The sequence below is a fragment of the Trachypithecus francoisi genome, unplaced genomic scaffold (assembly GCF_009764315.1).
Source record: "Trachypithecus francoisi isolate TF-2019V2 unplaced genomic scaffold, Tfra_2.0 Lachesis_group6, whole genome shotgun sequence".
NCBI classification, from domain to species: domain Eukaryota; kingdom Metazoa; phylum Chordata; class Mammalia; order Primates; family Cercopithecidae; genus Trachypithecus; species Trachypithecus francoisi.
The window spans coordinates 18,919,212-18,939,089 of NW_022681471.1; the positions used below are offsets into that span (position 1 = coordinate 18,919,212).

The 19,878-nt window shown below is 50.9% G+C and overlaps 1 protein-coding gene across 1 annotated transcript in view; it reads right to left on the reverse strand.

The window, feature by feature from the left end:
- Positions 1-1,856: 1,856 nt before the first annotated feature.
- Positions 1,857-19,878, reverse strand: part of ELF4 (E74 like ETS transcription factor 4) — a 58,426-nt gene continuing 40,404 nt past the window's right edge. The window contains 9 exon segments of the mRNA XM_033201435.1: positions 1,857-4,459; positions 6,522-6,899; positions 8,289-8,481; positions 8,584-8,667; positions 9,472-9,663; positions 11,299-11,391; positions 11,830-11,998; positions 18,545-18,585; positions 18,588-18,827. Of these exon segments, the coding sequence (XP_033057326.1) occupies positions 3,655-4,459; positions 6,522-6,899; positions 8,289-8,481; positions 8,584-8,667; positions 9,472-9,663; positions 11,299-11,391; positions 11,830-11,998; positions 18,545-18,585; positions 18,588-18,618 (1,986 nt within the window). The 5' untranslated portion in view covers positions 18,619-18,827 and the 3' untranslated portion in view covers positions 1,857-3,654.

Below are 19,878 nucleotides of genomic sequence, written 5' to 3' on the forward strand. Positions count from 1 at the left end.
AGGATGATCTCCATCTCTTGACCTCATGATCTGCCCGCCTCAGCCTCACAAAGTGCTCGGATTACAGGCATGAGCCACTGTGCACAGCCAGTGGATTGTATTTCTAAAGGAAAAGATACATAGAAGGGAAGATTATTCATTAAGAAAACACAAGAGTGTGTAAATAGTGTTGAGTTTGTCTGTATTGCCTAGAGCAGGTAAAGATAAATGGGGGATCTTGGTTTCCAGGTTTAAAATGCTTAGAATAAAAAAAAAAAAAAAAAAAAAAAAGAATATATATAGTAGATAATAAGAGCAAAAGCACAGAGTTTGGAATTGTAAACAGAGGCATGTTCACAGGCCAGCAAATCCATCAGTTTGACTGGAGCAGTGCCTTGGGGTATGAGTGGTGGCAGAAGGAGCAGGGTGAGTTGACTGGGGAAGTCAGTTAGGACCCAAAGGTGAAGGGTCTTGCTGGCAGGCCAAGGACTTGGAGCTTTGTCCTGAAGACAGGGCTGATGCTAAGCTTAAAATACTTCCGGAGCTACTGCCCTGAGCCCAAGTGCTCCCCCATCCCTACTCCAGGACCCCTGGACTGGCTTCAGCAATGAAAGGATTAAGTTTAGAAAGGATTAGAGATTAAGTATTTTGAGTATCACCCCTACCTATAGGCCAGGAGTCGTCACTGAGGGCATTTTATCAAAGGGCAAATGGGAGGCGTTGAGACAGATCACATGGGGAGCCTCTGTGTGTAGTTTGAGCTGGGGTGGAGGCTTCTGGGAAAGTGGAATAAAGGCGAGGTTTTACGGACATTGCAAACCACATGCTGGACTTCGGGAGATGGGAGAGGGGAATGGGGGTGAATTGAAGGGAATGATCAGACGGCTCTGAAATTTCAAACTTAAGAGGTCAGGAAAACGGTGGCACCAGTAACAGAAATAGGCAAGTCATGATGGCCTTTTTGTTTGCTTGATTTATTATTATTATTATTATTATACTTTAAGTTCTGGGATACATGTGCAGAATGTGCCGGTTTGTTACATAGATATACATGTGCCATGGTGGTTTGCTGCACCCATCAACCCATCATCTTGGAAAGGTTTTTTGTGTGTGGAAATAATTTAAAAAATCCATTGTTGGCCAGCTGTGGTTGCTCACGCCTGTAATCCCAGCACTTTGGGAGGCCAAGGTGGGTGGATCACTTGAGGCCAGGAGTTCGAGACCAGCCTGGCCAAAATGGTGAAACCCCGGCTGTACTAAAAATACGAAAATTAGCCGGGCATGGTGGCGTGTGCCTGTACTCCCAGCTACTCAGGAGGCTGAGGCAGGAGAATCGCTTGAGCTTGGGAGGCAGAGGTTGCAGTGAACCGAGATCATGCTACTGCACTCCAGCCGACAGAGCAAGACTCTGACTCAATAGAGGGGCTATCTTTAAGGGGCTGACAAGCATCCATGTGGAAATGTCCAGCAGAGCGCTGGAAATGTGAGCCAGGAGCTTAGGAGAAAGGGTGGGACTGGAGCTCTAGATTTAAGACCCATCTCTGAGGAGCCAAAATGAGCCCCAAATGGATGAGATTCTTGAAGAACAGCCACATTGGAAGTGGTAGGTGAAGAACCAGCCCCAGAAAGGGTGATGGGGGACGCAGGAGAGCCCAGCTAGTGTGTGCTTACGAGGGTCGAGAACCGTGAAGAAGACATTTGATTTCACCACGAGGTCACTGATGACCTTCCAGCAATGAGTTTCCATGGAGTTGGAGTAGGGGTGGCAGAAACCAGATTTCAGGTGGGGACGGGGCTACCCCAACCCATGCAGCACCTTTGTGCAAAATTTTTTAATGGTGACCCTTTATCAAGATGCTTACTTTCAACCATCAGGAAACTGTCATCATAAACTGATTTTATTAGAAAAAGGCACTTTAATGCCAACTGCTGGAAACACGCATAGAAAATACAATTTGCACAACTAAACGCAGTGCCCTCCAGGGGGCAGGGAGAAGAAGAGAGTGGGAGAGGGTGATAATTGGCTTGGCAAAGAAGAGAAGAGCGAGAGCGCGGCCAGGGGAGGTAGTTAGGTCAAGTGGATGGTTTTGTACCAAGGACACGGCAAAGGTCCTCAGGCACTGATTCACATTACCCAAAGTCACCAGATAATAGAGTTGTTTCTATGGCTGAAATTTCTTAGCCTTGCCCCCAAACTTGGCAGGAGGGAAGCAAGCTCGTTTAAAGAAGGGAGAGGGGAGGAGATCCAGGCCATTGGCCTAGGGGTTGGCTTTGAGAGAGAATAGGTTGACCCTTCCTTGGAAAGAGGGGAGGGGGGAAGCAGGGAGCCACGAAGAGAGAGAGGTGCCATGGGAACTCCTGGCTGCCGACTCCCGTCTTCCTGGTGAAGGAGTCAGGGTTAGGTGTGAAAGTGGGAGATGAGGGGCATCGGTCCACCCGAGGAGGTCTGCTGCAGTCATCATAGAGGCAGGCTGGTTCGCCTTTGAGGTGAGTTGCAGGCAGGCTGAGCAGCAGAAACCATGTGGTAGGTGCCCATGCTTGAGCAGGAATGGGGGTGGGCCCCATATAGGTCGCTGCTGGACTAGCCGCAGTGACGCCTGACAGCTGGAAAATGTCAAAAAGTAATCAAGAGGGAGCCCAGGATCGGGGAAGTAGGCTGGGGTGTCAGCAAAGGCTATTGTCTGGCGGGGGGCTGGTATCACACAAACAGCCCAAGCCCGAGGCACAAATATTCAATGAATTCAGCTCTGACTGGGGGCTTTGTGGCTAACCCTGAGGCTGGAGGGCACTTTACCCCTGTCTAATCCTTCAGCAAAGCACTCTGGGGTGGCCCAAGATTCCAGCCTGACCGCATGGTGACTGTGGTTGCTAACACAGCAAACTCTAGGAAGAGTACCTTGGTCCAGCCAGTGAGTGCTGCTCCCAGAGCTGACTTCCCTTCCCTCCCGTCGTGGTTTTATCCTACTCGGCCTTCGTGTCCCTGAGGAGCGCATCTTCCCCAATGTGCATGCGCATCAAAGCGTTCCTACTCTGCACTCGTTCTAGCTCTACAACATCTCCAGATTCGGGGGATCAAACTTGTACCCCATAGTCTCAGAGCAACTGAATCTTGGCATGAACAAAGGGAATTACAGAATGCTTTCCCTTAAAAACAAAATCCCTATCCCTGTGGCTGATTCACGGAGACATACACACAGCTTTGGAGACAAGACCTCACAGCTACAGCCCTGTCCTCCCCAAAGAAACTAAGATACAGACCAACAAGTACACACAAGTACATACAGGGATAGTCACATACGGGGTAGTAATTCCCTGTGTAGGGAATGCAGCCAGTGAGATAGAGCCAAGTAGAAGGGGTCTTCTCACGAAACTGCTGCACAGACCCTGGCCACAAACTTCTGCTTGGCTCAAGGGTTTTTCCCTCCATCACCAAGTCAGCCCATTATGCTGCCAAAAGCATATCCCCTAGTGCTCTTGAAGGCCATAGTCTGATGCCAGGGATGCTTAAGCTGGGCGCTGTTTGGCCACAGTGACACCAGGCAGGGCCGGGGAACTGGGGGTGAAGTGTGTTGACATCCCACTGAAATGCAGGGGCAGGTGTGCTACTGAAGTCGGTCCCTATGAAAATGCTGCTCAATTTTGCCTGGTGGGTCACATTTGCCCTGACCCCTTTGCTTATATGTCATGGGGCTCCATCTTAATGAGGGAAGTAGGGTTGAATGGGGAGAAGGGGGCTGGGGTGGGGGATCTTGTCAGAAGGCTCCCAGATGTGGTCACACTAGGCTCAGCCATCAACAGGGACCCTGGGCCTGAGGAGAGCTCAAGTTCAGCCACCGGGGTCAGCCCAACAGTGGGGCGGCTGGGAGGAGACAAAGTCTGGTTGCCCAGAAGGCTCGGATTGTGGGAACCCCTGGAAACCACTTGGGTTGGAAGTGGCTGAAGATGAGCCTGATCTCTCAGGAGCTCCCTCAGGGTCTCTTCAGGAACCAGCAGCCCCTCCATGGGGGCCCCTGTCACCATACCCTGAACATAGGAGGAGGACCTCAGTGGCCCCTCCTTGACCCCAGGGGCTGCTGTAGTGCCAGAAGTCCTGATGAAGGCAGCAATGACAGTCCCAGGGGGCTGAGAGCTGGGCCCTGCTGGTCCAGCCCCTGTGACCGTGGGTGGCGCTGGGTTGGTCGGACGGTTGGCCCCAGCCAGAAGTTGGGGGAGGCCACTGAGAATCAGTGGAGCCCCTGGGGCTGCCACCTGGCTGTCTTGGAAACTGGCGTTTAGGGGGAAAGAGGCCTGCAAAGTGAAGGTGTCCTTGAAAGTAGAGGCTGCTGGAACACTCTGGAGAACGAGCTGAGTGGGAGCAGTAGTACTGGCAGGAGGCCCATTGGTCAGCACCGTGGTCAGCGGGATCGTCTGCAGGGTCAGGGCGGAGCCCGACCCCACGGGGGCCACTCCTAGGTGGATGTTGCCGGGCACCGAAGTCGCACTGAGAAGAAACAGAGAACAGAGTTGGTTAAGGCAGGAGGTGTCCCTCAGCTGGTTAGGAAGGAGGGCAGAGAGGAATGGAGCTGAAGGTGTTTGTCAATTTCTTTGCTGTTTTGTTGCTTTTTTTCTTTTTCTAGAGACAGGGTCTCACTCTGCTGCCCAGGCTGGAGTGCAGTGACACGATTATTGCTCACTGCAATAATCGTGTCACTGGGTTCAAGCGATCCTCCTGACTCAGCTTCCCAAGTAGCTGGGACTACAGGTGTGTGCCACCTCACCCAGCTAATTTTTATTTACATGTATTTATTTATTTTTTTGAGATGGAGTCTCGCTCTGTCACTCGGGCTGGAGTGCAGTAGCGCAATCTTGGCTCACTGCAACTTCTGACTCCCAGGTTCAAGCGATTCTCCTGCCTCAGCCTCCCAACTAGCTGGGATTATAGGCAAGCACCACCACACCCGGCTAATTTTGTATTTTTAGTAGAGACGGAGTTTCACCGTGTTGGCCAGGCTGGTCTTGAACTCCTGACCTCAGGTGATCCACCTGCCTCGGCCTCCCAAAGTGCTGGGATTACAGGCGTGAGCCACCGTGCCCAGCTGTAGCTCACATTTATTAAGTACTTAGTATAGGCCGGGCACGGTGGCTCAAGCCTGTAATCCCAGCACTTTGGGAGGCCGAGACGGGCGGATCACGAGGTCAGGAGATCGAGACCATCCTGGCTAACACGGTGAAACCCCGTCTCTACTAAAAATACAAAAAAAAACTAGCCGGGCGAGGTGGTGGACGCCTGTAGTCCCAGCTACTCAGGAGGCTGAGGCAGGAGAATGGCGTAAACCCGGAGGCGGAGCTTGCAGTGAGCTGAGATCCGGCCACTGCACTCCAGTCCGGGCGACAGAGCGAGACTCCGCCTCAAAAAAAAAAAAAAAAAAGTACTTAGTATATAGGTTTATAGGTCAGGGATCATTCTAAGTGATTGACATGTGGCATTTCACTCAATCCTGAAAACAGCCCACAAGTGGAATAAGAACAATCTGATTTTACAGATTGAGGAAAGTGAGGCACAGAGAGGTTATGTATTAATAACTTGCTCCAAGACCAGCCATACCTTTGTTATCCTTTGATTTCTTCCAAGTGGGGATGCTGGGTTCTCACAAGGCCTCGATGTGAGTCCCTCCTGCTCTAGTGCTTACACAGTGAGTGTACATAGGTGAGTAAGCACTACACAGCAGGCCTTGTGACCCCAGAGCTCATCTTCCTCACCATTCCACTCTACTGCCTGCCCTCCTCAAAAGGGTGTCTCACTGACCCGCGCCAGCTTAGTGGGAGGTCCATACACATAACCCAACAAGTCCAACCTTCTCAGGGAAAATCGGAGGCCCCTTAGTGGGGATGAGAAGTAGTGAGAGCTTGCCGGGTATGCCTGGAGGTCCCAAGGGTTTCACAGCAGGCGACTCTAAAACATTCTCTGTTGCTTCTTTTCTAGAATGGAGGAGGTTTAGGAGGATGGGCCAGGACACGGAGGCCCTGGTGGCTCCCTGGGGAGCCTCTCTCATGTAAGCCCGGGGATGTGTGACCTCAGGCAAGTGACTTTCTCTCTCTTGACCAACAAGTGCCCTACTGGCTTCTCCATGGCTCTGGGAGGATCCCATGAGCCTGGAGACAGAGCAGAGCTTGGCAAGAAGTTGAAAACTGAGCCCTGCCGGGTGCAGTGGCTCACACCTGTAATCTCAGCACTTTAGGAGGCCAAGGCAGGTTGATCACTTGAGGTCAGGAGTTTGAGACCAGCCTGGTCAACATGGTGAAACCCCGTCTTTACTAAAAATACAAAAATTCGCTGGGTGTGGTGGTGGGTACCTGTAATCCCAGCTACTCGGGAGGCTGAAGCAGGAGAATCATTTGAACCCGAGAGGCGGAGGTTGCAATGAGCAGACATCACGCCACTGCACTCCAGCCTGGGTGACAGAGCGAGACTCCATCTCAAAAAAAAAAAAAAAAAAAAAAAAGAAAACTGAACCCCAACGTGATGTACTATGTGAAGACTCACGCAACCTGGATGCCTTTACCTCACAGCTTTGGTGAGCTTGACCTGGCCCTCTACTGGAGAGACAAGCATGGTGGAGGTAGTGGGGATCTCCTCGTCTAGCGACAGTCCCAATTCCAGACTCGCAGATGGCTGGAGACCGACATGCTGAATTTTTGCCTTCTCCCAAGAAGAGCTGCCCTTGACCTGGGGGGCAGATCTGGATGAGACCCTGGAGCTGGCTCTCCGGGTGGTACTGGCGGAGGCCACAGAGGCCGTGGAGGCCTGAGGAGGGGCTGCTGTGGCTTCGCTGCTCTCATCCTCATCTTCAATGACCACCAGGTCCTTGGGCATCTCCTTAAACTGGTACACCAGCCTCTGCCCTTCCACTTTGGCCAGGATACCTCTTTGGTAGTAGTATCTAGAGGAAGAGGGGCGGGGAGTTGGGAGTTAGCCGGGAGCTGGGTGGGAGACCTTCTACCTCCATCTCCCCAACGCTCCTCTCCCAGGGCTAGGCAAGCATGAGGCTGAGTGAGGCTGGCTGGGGAGCCAGCTGAGGGCCCAAGGGCAAGGGAAAGGATATGTCAACACCTGGACTTGGAAGGCTTTTATGACATTCCTGAGATTTCCCCCTGAGGACTCAAAGGATCACAAAAAGGTTTTCAAATGCCACCCCCTCCAACCCCCTGCTTTGGGGTAGAGGACAGGGAATGACTGAAGGAGGGAACTGAGAGTGAGGGGATGGATGGCGGGGACAGCAATCCCCCAGCCTGAAGGACCACCTCTAGGACAACTCAAGCCCACCTCCCTGGGGCTCTGGCTTGCAGATGTGAAGAAAGCCCTTCTTGGGGAAGAGGGGATGCTGAACTGCTCTTCCATTATAAAAAACAAAAAGGAGGCCAGGCGCGGTGGCTCACGCCTGTAATCCCAACACTTTGGGAGGCCAAGGTGGGCAGATCACTTGAGGCCAGAAGTTCGAGACCAGCCTGGCCAACATGGCGAAACCCCATCTCTATTAAAAATACAAAAAATTAGGCCAAGTGTGGTGACTCACGCCTGTAATCCCAGCACTTTGGGAGGCCGAGGCAGGCAGATCACGAGGTCAAGAGATCGAGACCATCCTGGCTAACACGGTGAAACCCCATCTCTAATAAAATTACAAAAAAATCAGCCGGGCGTGGTGGCAGGTGCCTGTAGTCCCAGTTACCTGCAAGGCTGACGCAGGAGAATGGCGTGAACCTGGGAGGCAGAGCTTGCAGTGAGCCAAGATCGTGCCACTGCACTCCAGCCTGGGCGACAGGGTGAGACTCTGTCTCAAAAAAAAAAAAAAAAAGAAAAAGAAAAGAAAAAAAGAAAATACAAAAAATTAGCTGAGCGTGGTGACATGCGCCTGTAATCCCAGCTACTCAGGAGGCTGAGGCATGAGAATCGCTTGAACCCAGGCGGTGGAGGTTGCAGTGAGCCGAGATCGTGCCACTACATTCAAGCCTGGGTGACAGAGCAAGACTCCATCTCAAAAAAAAAGAAAAAAAAAAAGAAAGAAAGAAAGAAGAAAGAAAAGAAAAAGAAAAGAGAAAAAAGAAAAAAGAAAAGAAAAAGAAAAAAGGCCAGGTCAGAGATACAAGAGGATGGGGGGCTCTTCCTCCCAGAGGGGCCTGGGGAATGGGCATAGGAGCAAGCTAAGAGGACAGTTACAAGACTCGCTTCCTTATGATCAATCAGGTCTCCACAAAAGCAAGGAGGACTCCTTGGACTTAAGGAAGGACTGGTGATCCCCAGGGCAAGGGTTCTGTGTCCCAACAGCTCCTACCTTAGCGCCCGTCCCATTGTCTCATAGTTCATGTCAGGCTTGTTTTTCTGCTTCCCCCACAGCTTGGACACAGCTTTGGAGTCCACCAGTTTGAAGATGCCTTTCTCTCGCTGGGTCCACTTGATGTACTTGGGACAGGTGTTTCTGTCTTGCAGAAGCGCCAGGAGGAACTCCCACAGATAGATGGTGCTGCCTGCAGAGGGGCAGGCCATGAGGGGCAGCCTGGGCAGCTGGAGCACCCTGGCAGCAGGGAAGGGGCTCCCTCCCCACCTCACCTGAGTCCAGCTGTCCGTACCTTTGCCGTCCTTTGATTTCTTCCTAATGGGGATGCTGGGGTCAGTGACAGGTGAGGTACTTCGGTTGCCCTTGGTCTTCCGGACTATGAGGGAAAGGTGAGTAGGATGAGGGGCAGCTTCTGAGAGAGGGCCCGGGAGCTGGCCAAGTTGGCTGTGACAAGGCCAACAAGGAGGAGGCAGGTCACCGGGGCTGGAGGCCGCAGATTGCTCTCCACAGCCATGGCCCTCAGGCCTCTGCACCCTCATTTTCAGGCCTCCAGGGTAGCACTGCAACATGGCTACAATGTGGAGAAACCAAGTGCTTGCAAATAAGTCACCTTTGTGAGAACAGAATCTGCCTAGCCTAACTTCTGATATGGAAAGGCAGCCTAAAGGCACCACTGTTGTGCAGGTAAGTGCGGTGCTGAGGTTTGGTTGCCATGCTGACAAGGCAGTATCAAGCAGCCATCGCCTGAGTAAATCAATAACACCAGGGCTTGGGAAAGCCCAAAGTCCTCTCTCATATATGGCCATGGCTTTATAAGCTCTGCAGAGAGAGATAAGCACCCGGCATGACTAGTCTTTTATAGGCTGAGGCCCCAGAGGTCCAGGGACTGGCCAGGGGTCCGAGCCTGGTGTCCAAACGCCGAGCCTAGGATTCAACCTATCGAGATCATTAATGTTTCTGAAAGAGTTTATGCAGATCCAGGGCAGACAGGGGCAGCATGGGAAATGTCAGGCTACGGGCAGACTAATAGATGAGGCCATGTTTTACAGAAGGGAGGCCTTTTGGTCCATCCGTGTCACGCCAGAGAGCTGGCCTCATAACACATCCATAAGCCCTGACCGCCCCCCACGCCCCGCCCATCCCCTCGGAGACACACATACACTCACTCTTCCCTACTTACTTCTCTTCTTTGATTTCCCAGTCTTCTTGGCACTTTCCTCTCTGGAGGCCTTCTCCTCCAGAGAATGCCCCTCCTGGTCACTAGTGTCACCTGCCCTGTTCAGGGCATCGGGCTCAGAGGCAGGAAACAGGTAGTTGGGCAGAGTGATGGCTGGTACAGGGTCTGAGTCTGGAAGCATTTCGGAGGTATTGACTGCAAGGAGAAAGGCCTGAGGTGGGCGGGGCCCAGGGCAGGGCTGGAGCGGGTCTCCCAGAGCTGGAGAGATGGGTAGGTTCCAAGGGAGGGCAGGGGGGCTCTTCCCCCCGAACCCCAGACACAGGATACACCTGAAAATGCTTCATGTGGCTTGTACCACGAGGAGAGGAAACATCTGCAGAGCTGTGGGCACGAGCTGGCCCCAATCACCACTGCCACATTTATAGCCCACTGCTGGTGGCGGGGAAGATCTAGGCGGCACCCCAAGTAAAGGGCCACCTTAATTTAGCCCTTGGCTCATTTTACAACTCAAAGGGGCCTTAGAGATCATGTAGCCCCATTCCTGTGTTTTCCTGATGAGGAAACTGAGACAGACCCAGAGAGGGGAAGTCATGTACCCAAGATCACACAGTAAGTTTGTGCCCAGTACAAATAGGCACCCATTGTTGGATCCTGGATGAATACTGGTGAGAGTCAGGACTAGAAATATCTCATATTTCAGCTTTATGGCTTGCTTTCCCTCACTGTACCATAGCACCCCTTGGGAGAAGGCAATTTGGGGGGACCCTCCTGTGTATCTGCCTGAGGGGGCACTGGGAAGAGCCTGCTTTGGGGGCCCTCTGGGGAGTTAGGATCTTGGTAGGATGGGCAGGGATCACTTATTTTATTTATTTATTTATTTATTTATTTATTTATTTATTTAGACAGAGTCTTGCTCTTGTCGCCCAGGCTGGAGTGCAATGGTGCGATCTTGGCTTACTGCAACCTCTGCCTCCCGGGTTCTCCTGCCTCAGCCTCCCAAGTAGCTGGGATTACAGACATGTGCCACCACACCAGGCTAATTTTTGTATTTTTAGTAGAGATGGGGTTTTGCCATGTTGGCCTGGCCAGTCTCGAACTCCTGACTTCATATTCTGCCCACCTCAGCCTCCCAAAGTGCTGGCATTACAGGTGTGAGCCACCGCGCCTGGCCCGGATCACTTATTTCTAAAAGAGCCACATGCTGCATCTCTCAGTCTCCTGGGAGCTAAGCAAAAGAGCAGAGGGGCCTGAGAAAGGCACCCTGCCCAATATTATCCAGCCTGAAAATGGGAAAAAAAATTTTTTTTTTTGAGATGGAGTTTCACTCTTGTCACCCAGGTTGGAATGCAATGGCGCGATCTCGGCTCACTGTAACCTCTGCCTCCTGGGTTCAAGTGATTCTCCTGCCTCAGCCTCCTGAGTAGCTAGGATTACAGGCTTGTGCCACCATGCCCAGCAAGTTTTTATATTTTTAGTAGAGATGGGGTTTCACCATGTTGGTCAGGCTGGTCCCGAACTCCTGACCTCAGGTGATCTACCCGCCTCAGCCTCCCAAAGTGCTGGGATTACAGGCGTGAGCCACTGTGCCTGGCCTGAAAATGGAAAGAAATTCTGACACATGCTACAACATAGATGGACTTTGAGGACATCGTACTAATTGAAATAAACCCGTCAGCAAAATACAAAAAGATAAAAGTCATATGTATATTGGTGGGTGTGGTGCATGTATACCTGTGTGCACACATGCCTGAGAAACCAATACACGGATTTCATATTTTTAAATGGAATTATTTTGTTGCCTTGAGTTCAGGCACTGGGGTTCAAACTTACAGATTTGCTTCTCATCCAGGATATCGCTGGGAGACTCCATATTGAGCAAGACTTCTGCGGTTGACATGGTGTGCGAGGTGGCCTCATTGTCATCTGGTCCGGTTCCATGATGGGAGGAGAGAAGAAAAGTTCCCTCAGGGCACAAGGCAGGGGGTACAGCTATCATCAGGGCCAGCCCGAAGAAAGGATGGTGGTAAGCATCCTTCGGGCTGACCCTGAAGTGAGTGCTAAGTGAGGGAGAAGCAGGGGACCCTGACCAGAGGTACTGAGGGACAGCCAGGAAGGGCCCAGCACCCCTCCTGACCTAACTCTCCACCCCCTCAGCTGGTCTTCACTCCTCCTTGTCCCACCCCATTTCCACAGACCCTGAATCTACTAAGATGGTTCCCTCCTCTGTGAAGCAGCACAACTTTTTGGCTGGTGGCCTTGCCCATTCTGCACGGGGTTACTAGAAGCCATTGTGGGCTGCTGTTCCCTAAAGACACAACCCCTTTTTCTACCACACCTTCTCTGCCCAGGAAGGGAACAGACCTGTCAGCAAAAAACTGCCTTCCAGGATCTGATCCTGCGTCATGCACAAGGTCCCGTCTGTTATGATGCCATTGTGGTCGTCCAACTCCAGTCCCGAGTACAGATGCAGTAAATCAGGGTAGGGTACCTGCTCCACGATCACAGCTGGGAACACAGAGGGGTCTTCCAGCTATGGAGAAGATAGGGATGTGGTTCAAGACCCACCCAGCTCTTCCAGCAAACCCTCCCTACCAGAATCTGGCCCTCTGTGCAAGTCCTTATTCTTGGTTCATCAGGGACTGTCCTTTGTATAGGATGACATCACTCTGGGTCCAGCCTCATTAGGTGATGCTTTCAGTGGTTTCTTGATCAACAGAGATGGGTTAGCTCTGCACCACCAGCACTTTAAGTTTTTTTTTTTTTTTTTTTGAGACAGAGTCCCACTCTGTTGCCCAGGCTGGAGTGCAGTGGCATGATCTCAGCTCACTGCAACCTCCGCCTTGGGTTCAAGCGATTCTCCTACCTCAGCTTCCCGAGTAGATGAAATTACAGGCATGTGCCACCACGTCTGGCTAATTTTTGTAGTTTTTGTAGAGACAGGGTTTCATCATGTTGGCCAGGCTGGTCTCGAACTCCTGACCTCAGGTGATGCACCCAACTCAGCCTCCCAAAGTGCTGGGATTACAGGCGTGTGATTACAGCCACTGCGCCCAGCCAAAGGCAAGCTCTTTTTTTTTTTTTTTTTTTTTTTTTTTTGAGATGGAGTCTCACTCTGTTGCCCAGGCTGGAGTGCAATGGCGCAATCTCAGCTCACTGCAAACTCTGCCTTCTGGGTTCACACCATTCTCCTGCCTCAGCCTCCCGAGCAGCTGGGACTACAGGCGCCCACCACCACACCCGGCTAATTTTTTGTATTTTTAGTAGAGACGGGGTTTCACTGTGTTAGCCAGGATGGTCTCGATCTCCTGACCTCGTGATCCGCCCGTCTCGGCCTCCCAAAGTGCTGGGATTACAGGCTTGAGCCACCGCGCCCGGCCGGGCAAGCATTTTTAACTGGTTGTAGTTATGGTTTAATCTGTGGCCAGGTTACGGCTCAGTCTACGAGGATTAGATTCATTCTAAGGCCATTGGGAATAGACTAGTTGATGGCAAGGGCAAGGGGCTCAACCTATAGTCGGGGGACAGAGGGATTCAGCCTAGAGTCAGGGTTGGGGACCTAGTTCACAGCCAGAGCTAGGGGCTCAGACATCTTCGGGCTCTGTCTGTGGCAATGATAGTGGGAATGAAGACAGAACAGAGGCATTATAGAAGTAGAAATGTCAGGACTGTCACTGCCTGGATGGGGGAGAGGGGTTCAATTTCCAGCTTCATTCAATAGGGACATGGAGATACTGCTCATGCCAAGGGGCCCAAGAGGAGGAAGAGCAGGCTGTGGACCAAGATAAGGGCTACAATGTCTGGATGTGGTGAGCTTGAGGTACCTTTGGGACATCTGAAATAGAGATGCCTATCAGGGAGTCAAAAATAAGTGTCTAAGAGTTCAAAAGGGAGCTGGTGGTTGCTCAATCCCTTGGAGTAGATAAGAAAATTGAGATGAGAATTCAACCCCCAGAGAACATAAGTGTTCTGAAATTAAGCAAAGCGAAATTAAAAAGCAGTATGACTGCATGTGTTTTTTTAAAAAAAACTCCATGTAGAGGCTGCATGTGGTGGCTCATGCCTGCAATGCCAGCACTTTAGGAGGCTGAGGCGGGTGCATCGCTTGAGCCTAGGAGTTCACACACGAGCTAGGGCAACATAGCAAGACCCTATCTCTATTTTAAAAAAAGAAAAAAAAACCTCTATATAGAAGCAAATGTACCAGGATGTAATCATAGTTTTCTTTTCTTTTCTTTTCTTTTTTTTTTTTTTTTTGAGACAAGAGTCTGACTCTGTCACCCAGGCTGGAGTGTAGTGGCACGATCTTGGCTCACTGCAACCTCCACTTCCCAGGTTCAAGCAATTCTACTGCCTCAGCTTCCCAAGTAGCTGGGATTACAGGCGCCTGCCACCATACCTGGCTAATTTTTGTATTTTAGTGGAGACAGGGTTTCACCATGTAGGCCAGACTGGTCTCAAACTCCTGACCTCAGGTAACCCATCCACCTTGGTCTCCCAAAATGCTGAGATTACAGACATAAGCCACCACACCTGGCCATGGTTTTATTTTCATTATGGAGTTTTGAATGATTTTTTCCCCCTTTCTACTTTTTTTGTATTTTCCAAATTTTCTTTCATGGGAATGTTGATAATTCTTTTTGTTGTTGTTGTTTAGTCTCAAGATCTGTTTGTGGATGATAATTCTTTTTTTTTTTTTTCATGCAAAAAGAATGAGAATGGTCCTCTCTGTGTAGTGTTCCTGAGGGATCCAGAGAAATAAAAATGGATAAAAGACCTTTGGATTTGGCTATGGGCAGTCACCCTGGCTAGATCAGTGTCAGGGCAGTGCTGGGGTCCCAGGCCAAGTCGCAGTGGATCTCAGTGAGGACAGACGGAGGTAAGCAGTTGGGTATAGTGATTAAGGTCCTAGCGTCTAGAGCTGTACTGTGCATGATGATATCCACTAGCCACGGGTGGCTATTTAAATTTAGAGGTAAATAAAAACTTTGGAGAGCTTAAAAATTCATTTCTTCAATTGCACTACCCACATTTCAAGCGCTGTATAGCCATGTGTGACTAGTGGCCCCATAATGGACAGCACAAACAGAACATTTCCAGCATTCCAGAGAATTTCTCTTTTTTTTTTGAGATGGAGTTTTGGTCTTCTCACCCAGGCTGGAGTGCAATGGCACGATCTCAGCTTACTGCAACCTCCACCTCCCAGGCTCAAGCGATTCTCCTGTCTCAGCCTCCTGAGTAGCTGGGATTACAGGCACCCGCCACTAATTTTTGTATTTTTAGTAGAGACGGGGGTTTCACCGTGTTGGCCAGGATGGTCTCAAACTCCTGACCTCGTGATCCACCTGCGTCAGCCTCCCAAAGTGCTGGGATTACAGGCGTGAGCCACCGTGCCTGGCCTCATTCCAGAGAATTCTGTTGGATTGTGCTGATCTAGAGCCAGAGTGCCTGGGCTTGAGACCAAACTCTGCTGCTCACTAGCATTATGACCTTGGGCAAGTTACCAAACCTTCTGTGTATCAGTTTCCCCATTTATAAAATGAGAGTGATCACATGATTGACCCCCTCGGATTGTTTAAACAGATCAATACACATAAAGCACTCACAGCAGGTTCTGGCGTAGACGAAGCTCTCATTAAGTGTTAGGTATCAGGGGCTTGTAGGAGACTGGTAATGTTTTATTTCTTAATTGGTGGTGAGGGCCTGGGTGTTCATTTAATACATGTCTATATCTAAATATGATTTATGCACCTTTTTGTATTTATCATACATTTCAAAATAAAAGTAGTTTCCTAAGAGGCGTGAAAGGGGCTGGGTGTGGTAGCTCACACCTGTTGTTTTTCTTTTTCTTTTCCTTTTTTCTTTTCTTTTTTTTTTTTTTTTTGAGACAGAGTTTTGCCTCTTGTTGCCCAGGGTGGAGTGCAATGGCTCAATCTCAGCTCACCGCAACCTCCACTTACCGGGTTCAAGCGATTCTCCTGCCTCAGCCTCCTGTGTAACTGGGATTACAGGCATGCGCTACCACACCCGGCTAATTTTGTATTTTTAGTAGAGACAGGTTTTCTCCATGTTGGTCAGGCTGGTCTCGAGCTGCCGAACTCAGGTGATCCGCCTGCCTTGGCCTCCCGAAGTGCTGGGATTACAGGCGTGAGCCACTACGCCTAGCCGGCTCACACCTGTTGTAATCCCAGAACTTTGGGAGGCCTGAAGCAAAAGGATTGCTTGAGCTCAGGAGTTTGAGATCAACCTGGGCAATGTGGCGAGACCCCATCCCTACAAAAAATACAAAAATTAGGCCAAGCATGGTGTCTCACACCTGTAATCCCAGCACTTTGGGAGGCCAAGGCAGATGGATCACTTGAGATCAGGAGTTTGAGACCAGCCTGACCAACATGGTGAAACCCTGTCTCTACTAAAAATACAAAATTAGCCAAGCATGGTGGTGTGCACCGGTAATCCCAGCTACTTGGGAGGCTGAGGCAGGAGAATCGCTTAAACCCAGGAGATGGAGATTGCAGTGAGCCGAGATCACGCCATTGTACTCCAGCCTGAGCAATAAAAGCAAAACTCTCTGTCTCTCTCTCTCTCTCTGTGTGTGTGTGTATATATATATATATATACACACACACACACACACACACATACACACAAAATTAGCCAGGTGCGGTGGCATGCGCCTGTTGTCCCAGCTACTTGGGAGGCTGAGGTGGGAGGATCACCTGAGCCTGGGGAGGTTGAGGCTGCAGTGAGCCACTGCACTCCATCCTGGGCGACAGAATGAGACCCTGTCAAAAAAAAAAGAAAAAAGAAAGAAAGAAAAAAAAGAGTGAAAGGGAGGTAAGAAAGTAAAAACAGAGTGTGGAGACTACCCTGGGGGGAAGAACAGAACTAAAAAGGTGTAAAAAGGTGCTATTTTGAAGGTGGGGGCAGAAGGGAGAGAAGTTTTTCTTTTAGGGTTGGGGACATCTGAAGATGTTCAAAGTTGAGGAAAGAAATCTGAGAGGTCTAAAAGATACGGGAGGCCGGGCGCGGTGGCTCACGTCTGTGATCCCAGCACTTTGGAAGTCCGAGACAGGTGGATCACCTGTGGTCAGGAGTTCGAGACCAGTCTGCCCAACATGGTGAAACCCCGTATCTACTGAAAATACAAAAATTAGCTGGGCGCGGTGATGCGTGCCTGTAATCTCAGCTACTCCAGAGGCAGAGGCACAAGAATCGCTTGAACCCAGGAGGCAGAAGTGGCAGTGAGCCGAGATCGTGCTACTGTACTGGAACCTGGGTGACAAGAGTGAAACTCCATCTCAAAAAATAAAAATAAAAAGTAAAAGATACGAGAGACAGGATGTGATGGATGGTTTGAGGTCTTGAAGGATGCAGGAGAGAACAGATTAAGTACAGAGGTTGGGAGTTACCCTTGCAAGGAAAAGTAACATTTCTTTCTCCTGGGCCAGTGGGAAGGAAACAAGAACAGATATTACAGATAAAAAGAGAGAAGGGAGGGAAATTGAGGGCATCCTGGGGTTTGAACTTCTCTGTGGACTGGAGGAGAGGCTGTCCACTGAGGGTGGAGGGATAGGTTGGAAGGTAAGAACTGCTTCTGTGAAAAACAGCCTCTATGAAGAAAAGCAACTGCTGAGTGGACTAGAAACAAACGAAAAATGACAAGTAGCATTGAGAACTCATGTATGGTAGATTTTTCTTCCTTTCTCCTTGTCTGATGCCCTCCACAAGGCTAGGCACACCACTGTATGTTCAATAAAATAGAGCTGCTTTAGGTAAGGAGGTAGACAGAATGGCCAATGTGCTCAAAGGCCACAAGGGGGCAGGCTTTGGTAGGCCACTAGAGATTGGATAGTTTTCCATCCTCACAAGATTTAGAATAGAGAGCATCTGAGTTAGACTGGAATGCCCTTTGGAGATAATCCAGCTGGATCGCCTCTTGGTGAAGATGGGGAAACAGCAGTCAGATAGGGTAGGGGTCCAGGCGCGGTGGCTCACGCCTGTAATCCTAGCAGTTTTGGATGCCAAGCTGGGCGGATCACTTGAGGCCAGGAGTTGGAGATCAGCCTGGCCAACATGATGAAATCCCGTCTCTACTAAAAATACACAAAAATTAGCCGGGGGTGGTGGCAGGTGCCTATAATCCCAGCTACTCGGGAGGCTGAGGAGAATGGCTTGAACCTGGGAGGCAGAGGTTGCAGTGAGCCGAGAACATGCCACTGGACTCCAGCCTGGGCAACAGAGAGACTTCGTCTCAATAAATAAATAAATTAATTAATTAAATTAAATAAGGTAAGGGAAAGGACTTGCTCAGGTGACATTGTGACCAAACTGGGATCAAAACCCAGGGCTCCTGACTCCTAATCTTCCATTCCTTCTACTGTGCCTGGATCCTCTTCTCTCTCCATTTTGTGAAAGGAGGAGAATGGAGGGTAATGATGAGTCTGCCAGGACACCATTCAATGAGTATATCTAAATGCACGGAAAACGTGCCAGTGCAGGGAAGGTATGGAGCAGTGAGGACCTGAGTGAGCGCCAGAATCCTGTCCTATTTTCCAACTTCCTCCCACCAAAAGACCTCATTTCTAGCTTGCCCTGGATCCTCAGGCTGGGGCCAAAAGATGACTCTGAAAATGTCAGGGCCTGGACACCAGTCCACAGTTCAGCTGGCAGCGCTCATTCTTGCTATGTGGCTGTCCCCACAGCTTTCTCACTGTGACACTTTGGGAGAAGAGAAGTGGCTGAAAAATGCATTTGATGGTCAGTGTACCCCTTATGCGTTTGGTCCATGTTGCTGACTAACCAACAGCCCAGCTGATGTACTTAGCAGCTGTTTGGCTGGCTCGATGATTGCATGTGGGCAGCCAGCTCCCTAAATGACTGCCCGGTGACTCCAGACCAGCCTCATGAGTGACTGGCTGGCACGCAGGCCCAGTGCCCTGAGCATAGTAGGTGCTTGATGGATATTTGCTGATTGGCTAGCTGTGCAGCCAGCTGGCTCCCTGGCTGTCTGCCTGGCTGTCTGTGTCTATCTGATTGTCCACATGGGCTGACTGTGCTCTGTTCTCTGGGGCCATACCTGGTGGATATCATCATCCATCCCGTTGCTTGCGAACTCAAGATCAGGTCACTGGGCTGTAGGGTAATAGCCATGCTGTCTTTTCAGAGAGCTGACAATGGGATTATCAGAGCCCTCCAGAACTGTAGGGCTTTCCTGATGAAGAGACACTACCCAGGTACTTTGGAGCCTAGAGCCTACTCCCCCAGCTGCGGTAAAATAGGGGGTGGAGAGAGCTGGAATAGGTGGTGGCCTAAGCCAGGCTCAAGGCTCCATTCTGGGCTGGACCAACCACAGGAGCGACCTAGAGAGAAGGGAGAGATGGGGACAGTGAGTAAGTCACCTTCCTTGAGCTCCGTTGCCAGAACTGCCTATGAACCAGAGGGACCCTGCCATGCTAAGGCAGACTGCCAATAGAGGAGTGGCGGAAAGGGGAGGATGAGGAGAGAAGAAAAGCGACAGAGAAGAAAGAGGTCAGGGAAAGAAAGAAGGAGAAAGAGGAAGTCAACTGAATGGCCTCCAGTGGGAAGTGGCTGAGTGTTGGTGCCCGTCTGGGTTACCAGCATAGGCATCTCACGCTAGTCCCAAAGACACACAGCCTCCCTCCCTGCCTCCTCCCCTTCCCCTGGAGAAACTGACAGATGGAGGAACTTTGCACTCTCTCCACCCTGAAGACTAATCCCCAGGGCATGGCCACAGGGGGAGTCACGGCGCCCGGCCTGGCCTCATGGACAAGGCGGCAGCATGGAGAATCCCTGTACTCCCTTGGCTTGGGGGAAGAATCGTGTGAGGGGCTGAGTGGGGGTCTGTGGGTATACAGAGTGCTCTTCTGACTGCCTGACTCCAGCTGAAGTCAGCCTAATTTTACCTTGGGAGTGGGGGTCAGTTAGCTTTGAGGGGCCACGTCTACGGAGGAAGAAGTGGGGGTGGTCACCCCATGCCTGCCTCACTGTGGGGTTGTGTCGTGTGAGGACCAGCAGTGGCCTGACTCTGCTCTCAGGGATGGGACTCTCAGATGGAGCCAAACTTCCAGAGGGCCTGGAGACCGGGGGACAGGCGGGCCACACACCCTGTTTTTGTCGGCACTCCCCATCCTCACCACCACCGCTGCCACCCGCCAGAGAGCGTGGCCTCTGTGCTGTGTGTGTGGTTTGTGTTCTTGGTTCAGCTTTGCTTTCAGTTTCAAGACTGAACTGTCACCCTGGGAACTGGCGAGGAGAGCCCCGGCTGGAGGAGGGGCAGGCGGAACCTTCCCCATCCTCTGGGGCTGGCTCGGGCCCCTTTTCCAGGAAATCTTCTGTGTCTGTCGCAGCCCAAACACACCTCCTCTTGCCCCACGTGCCCTCAGTGCTCAC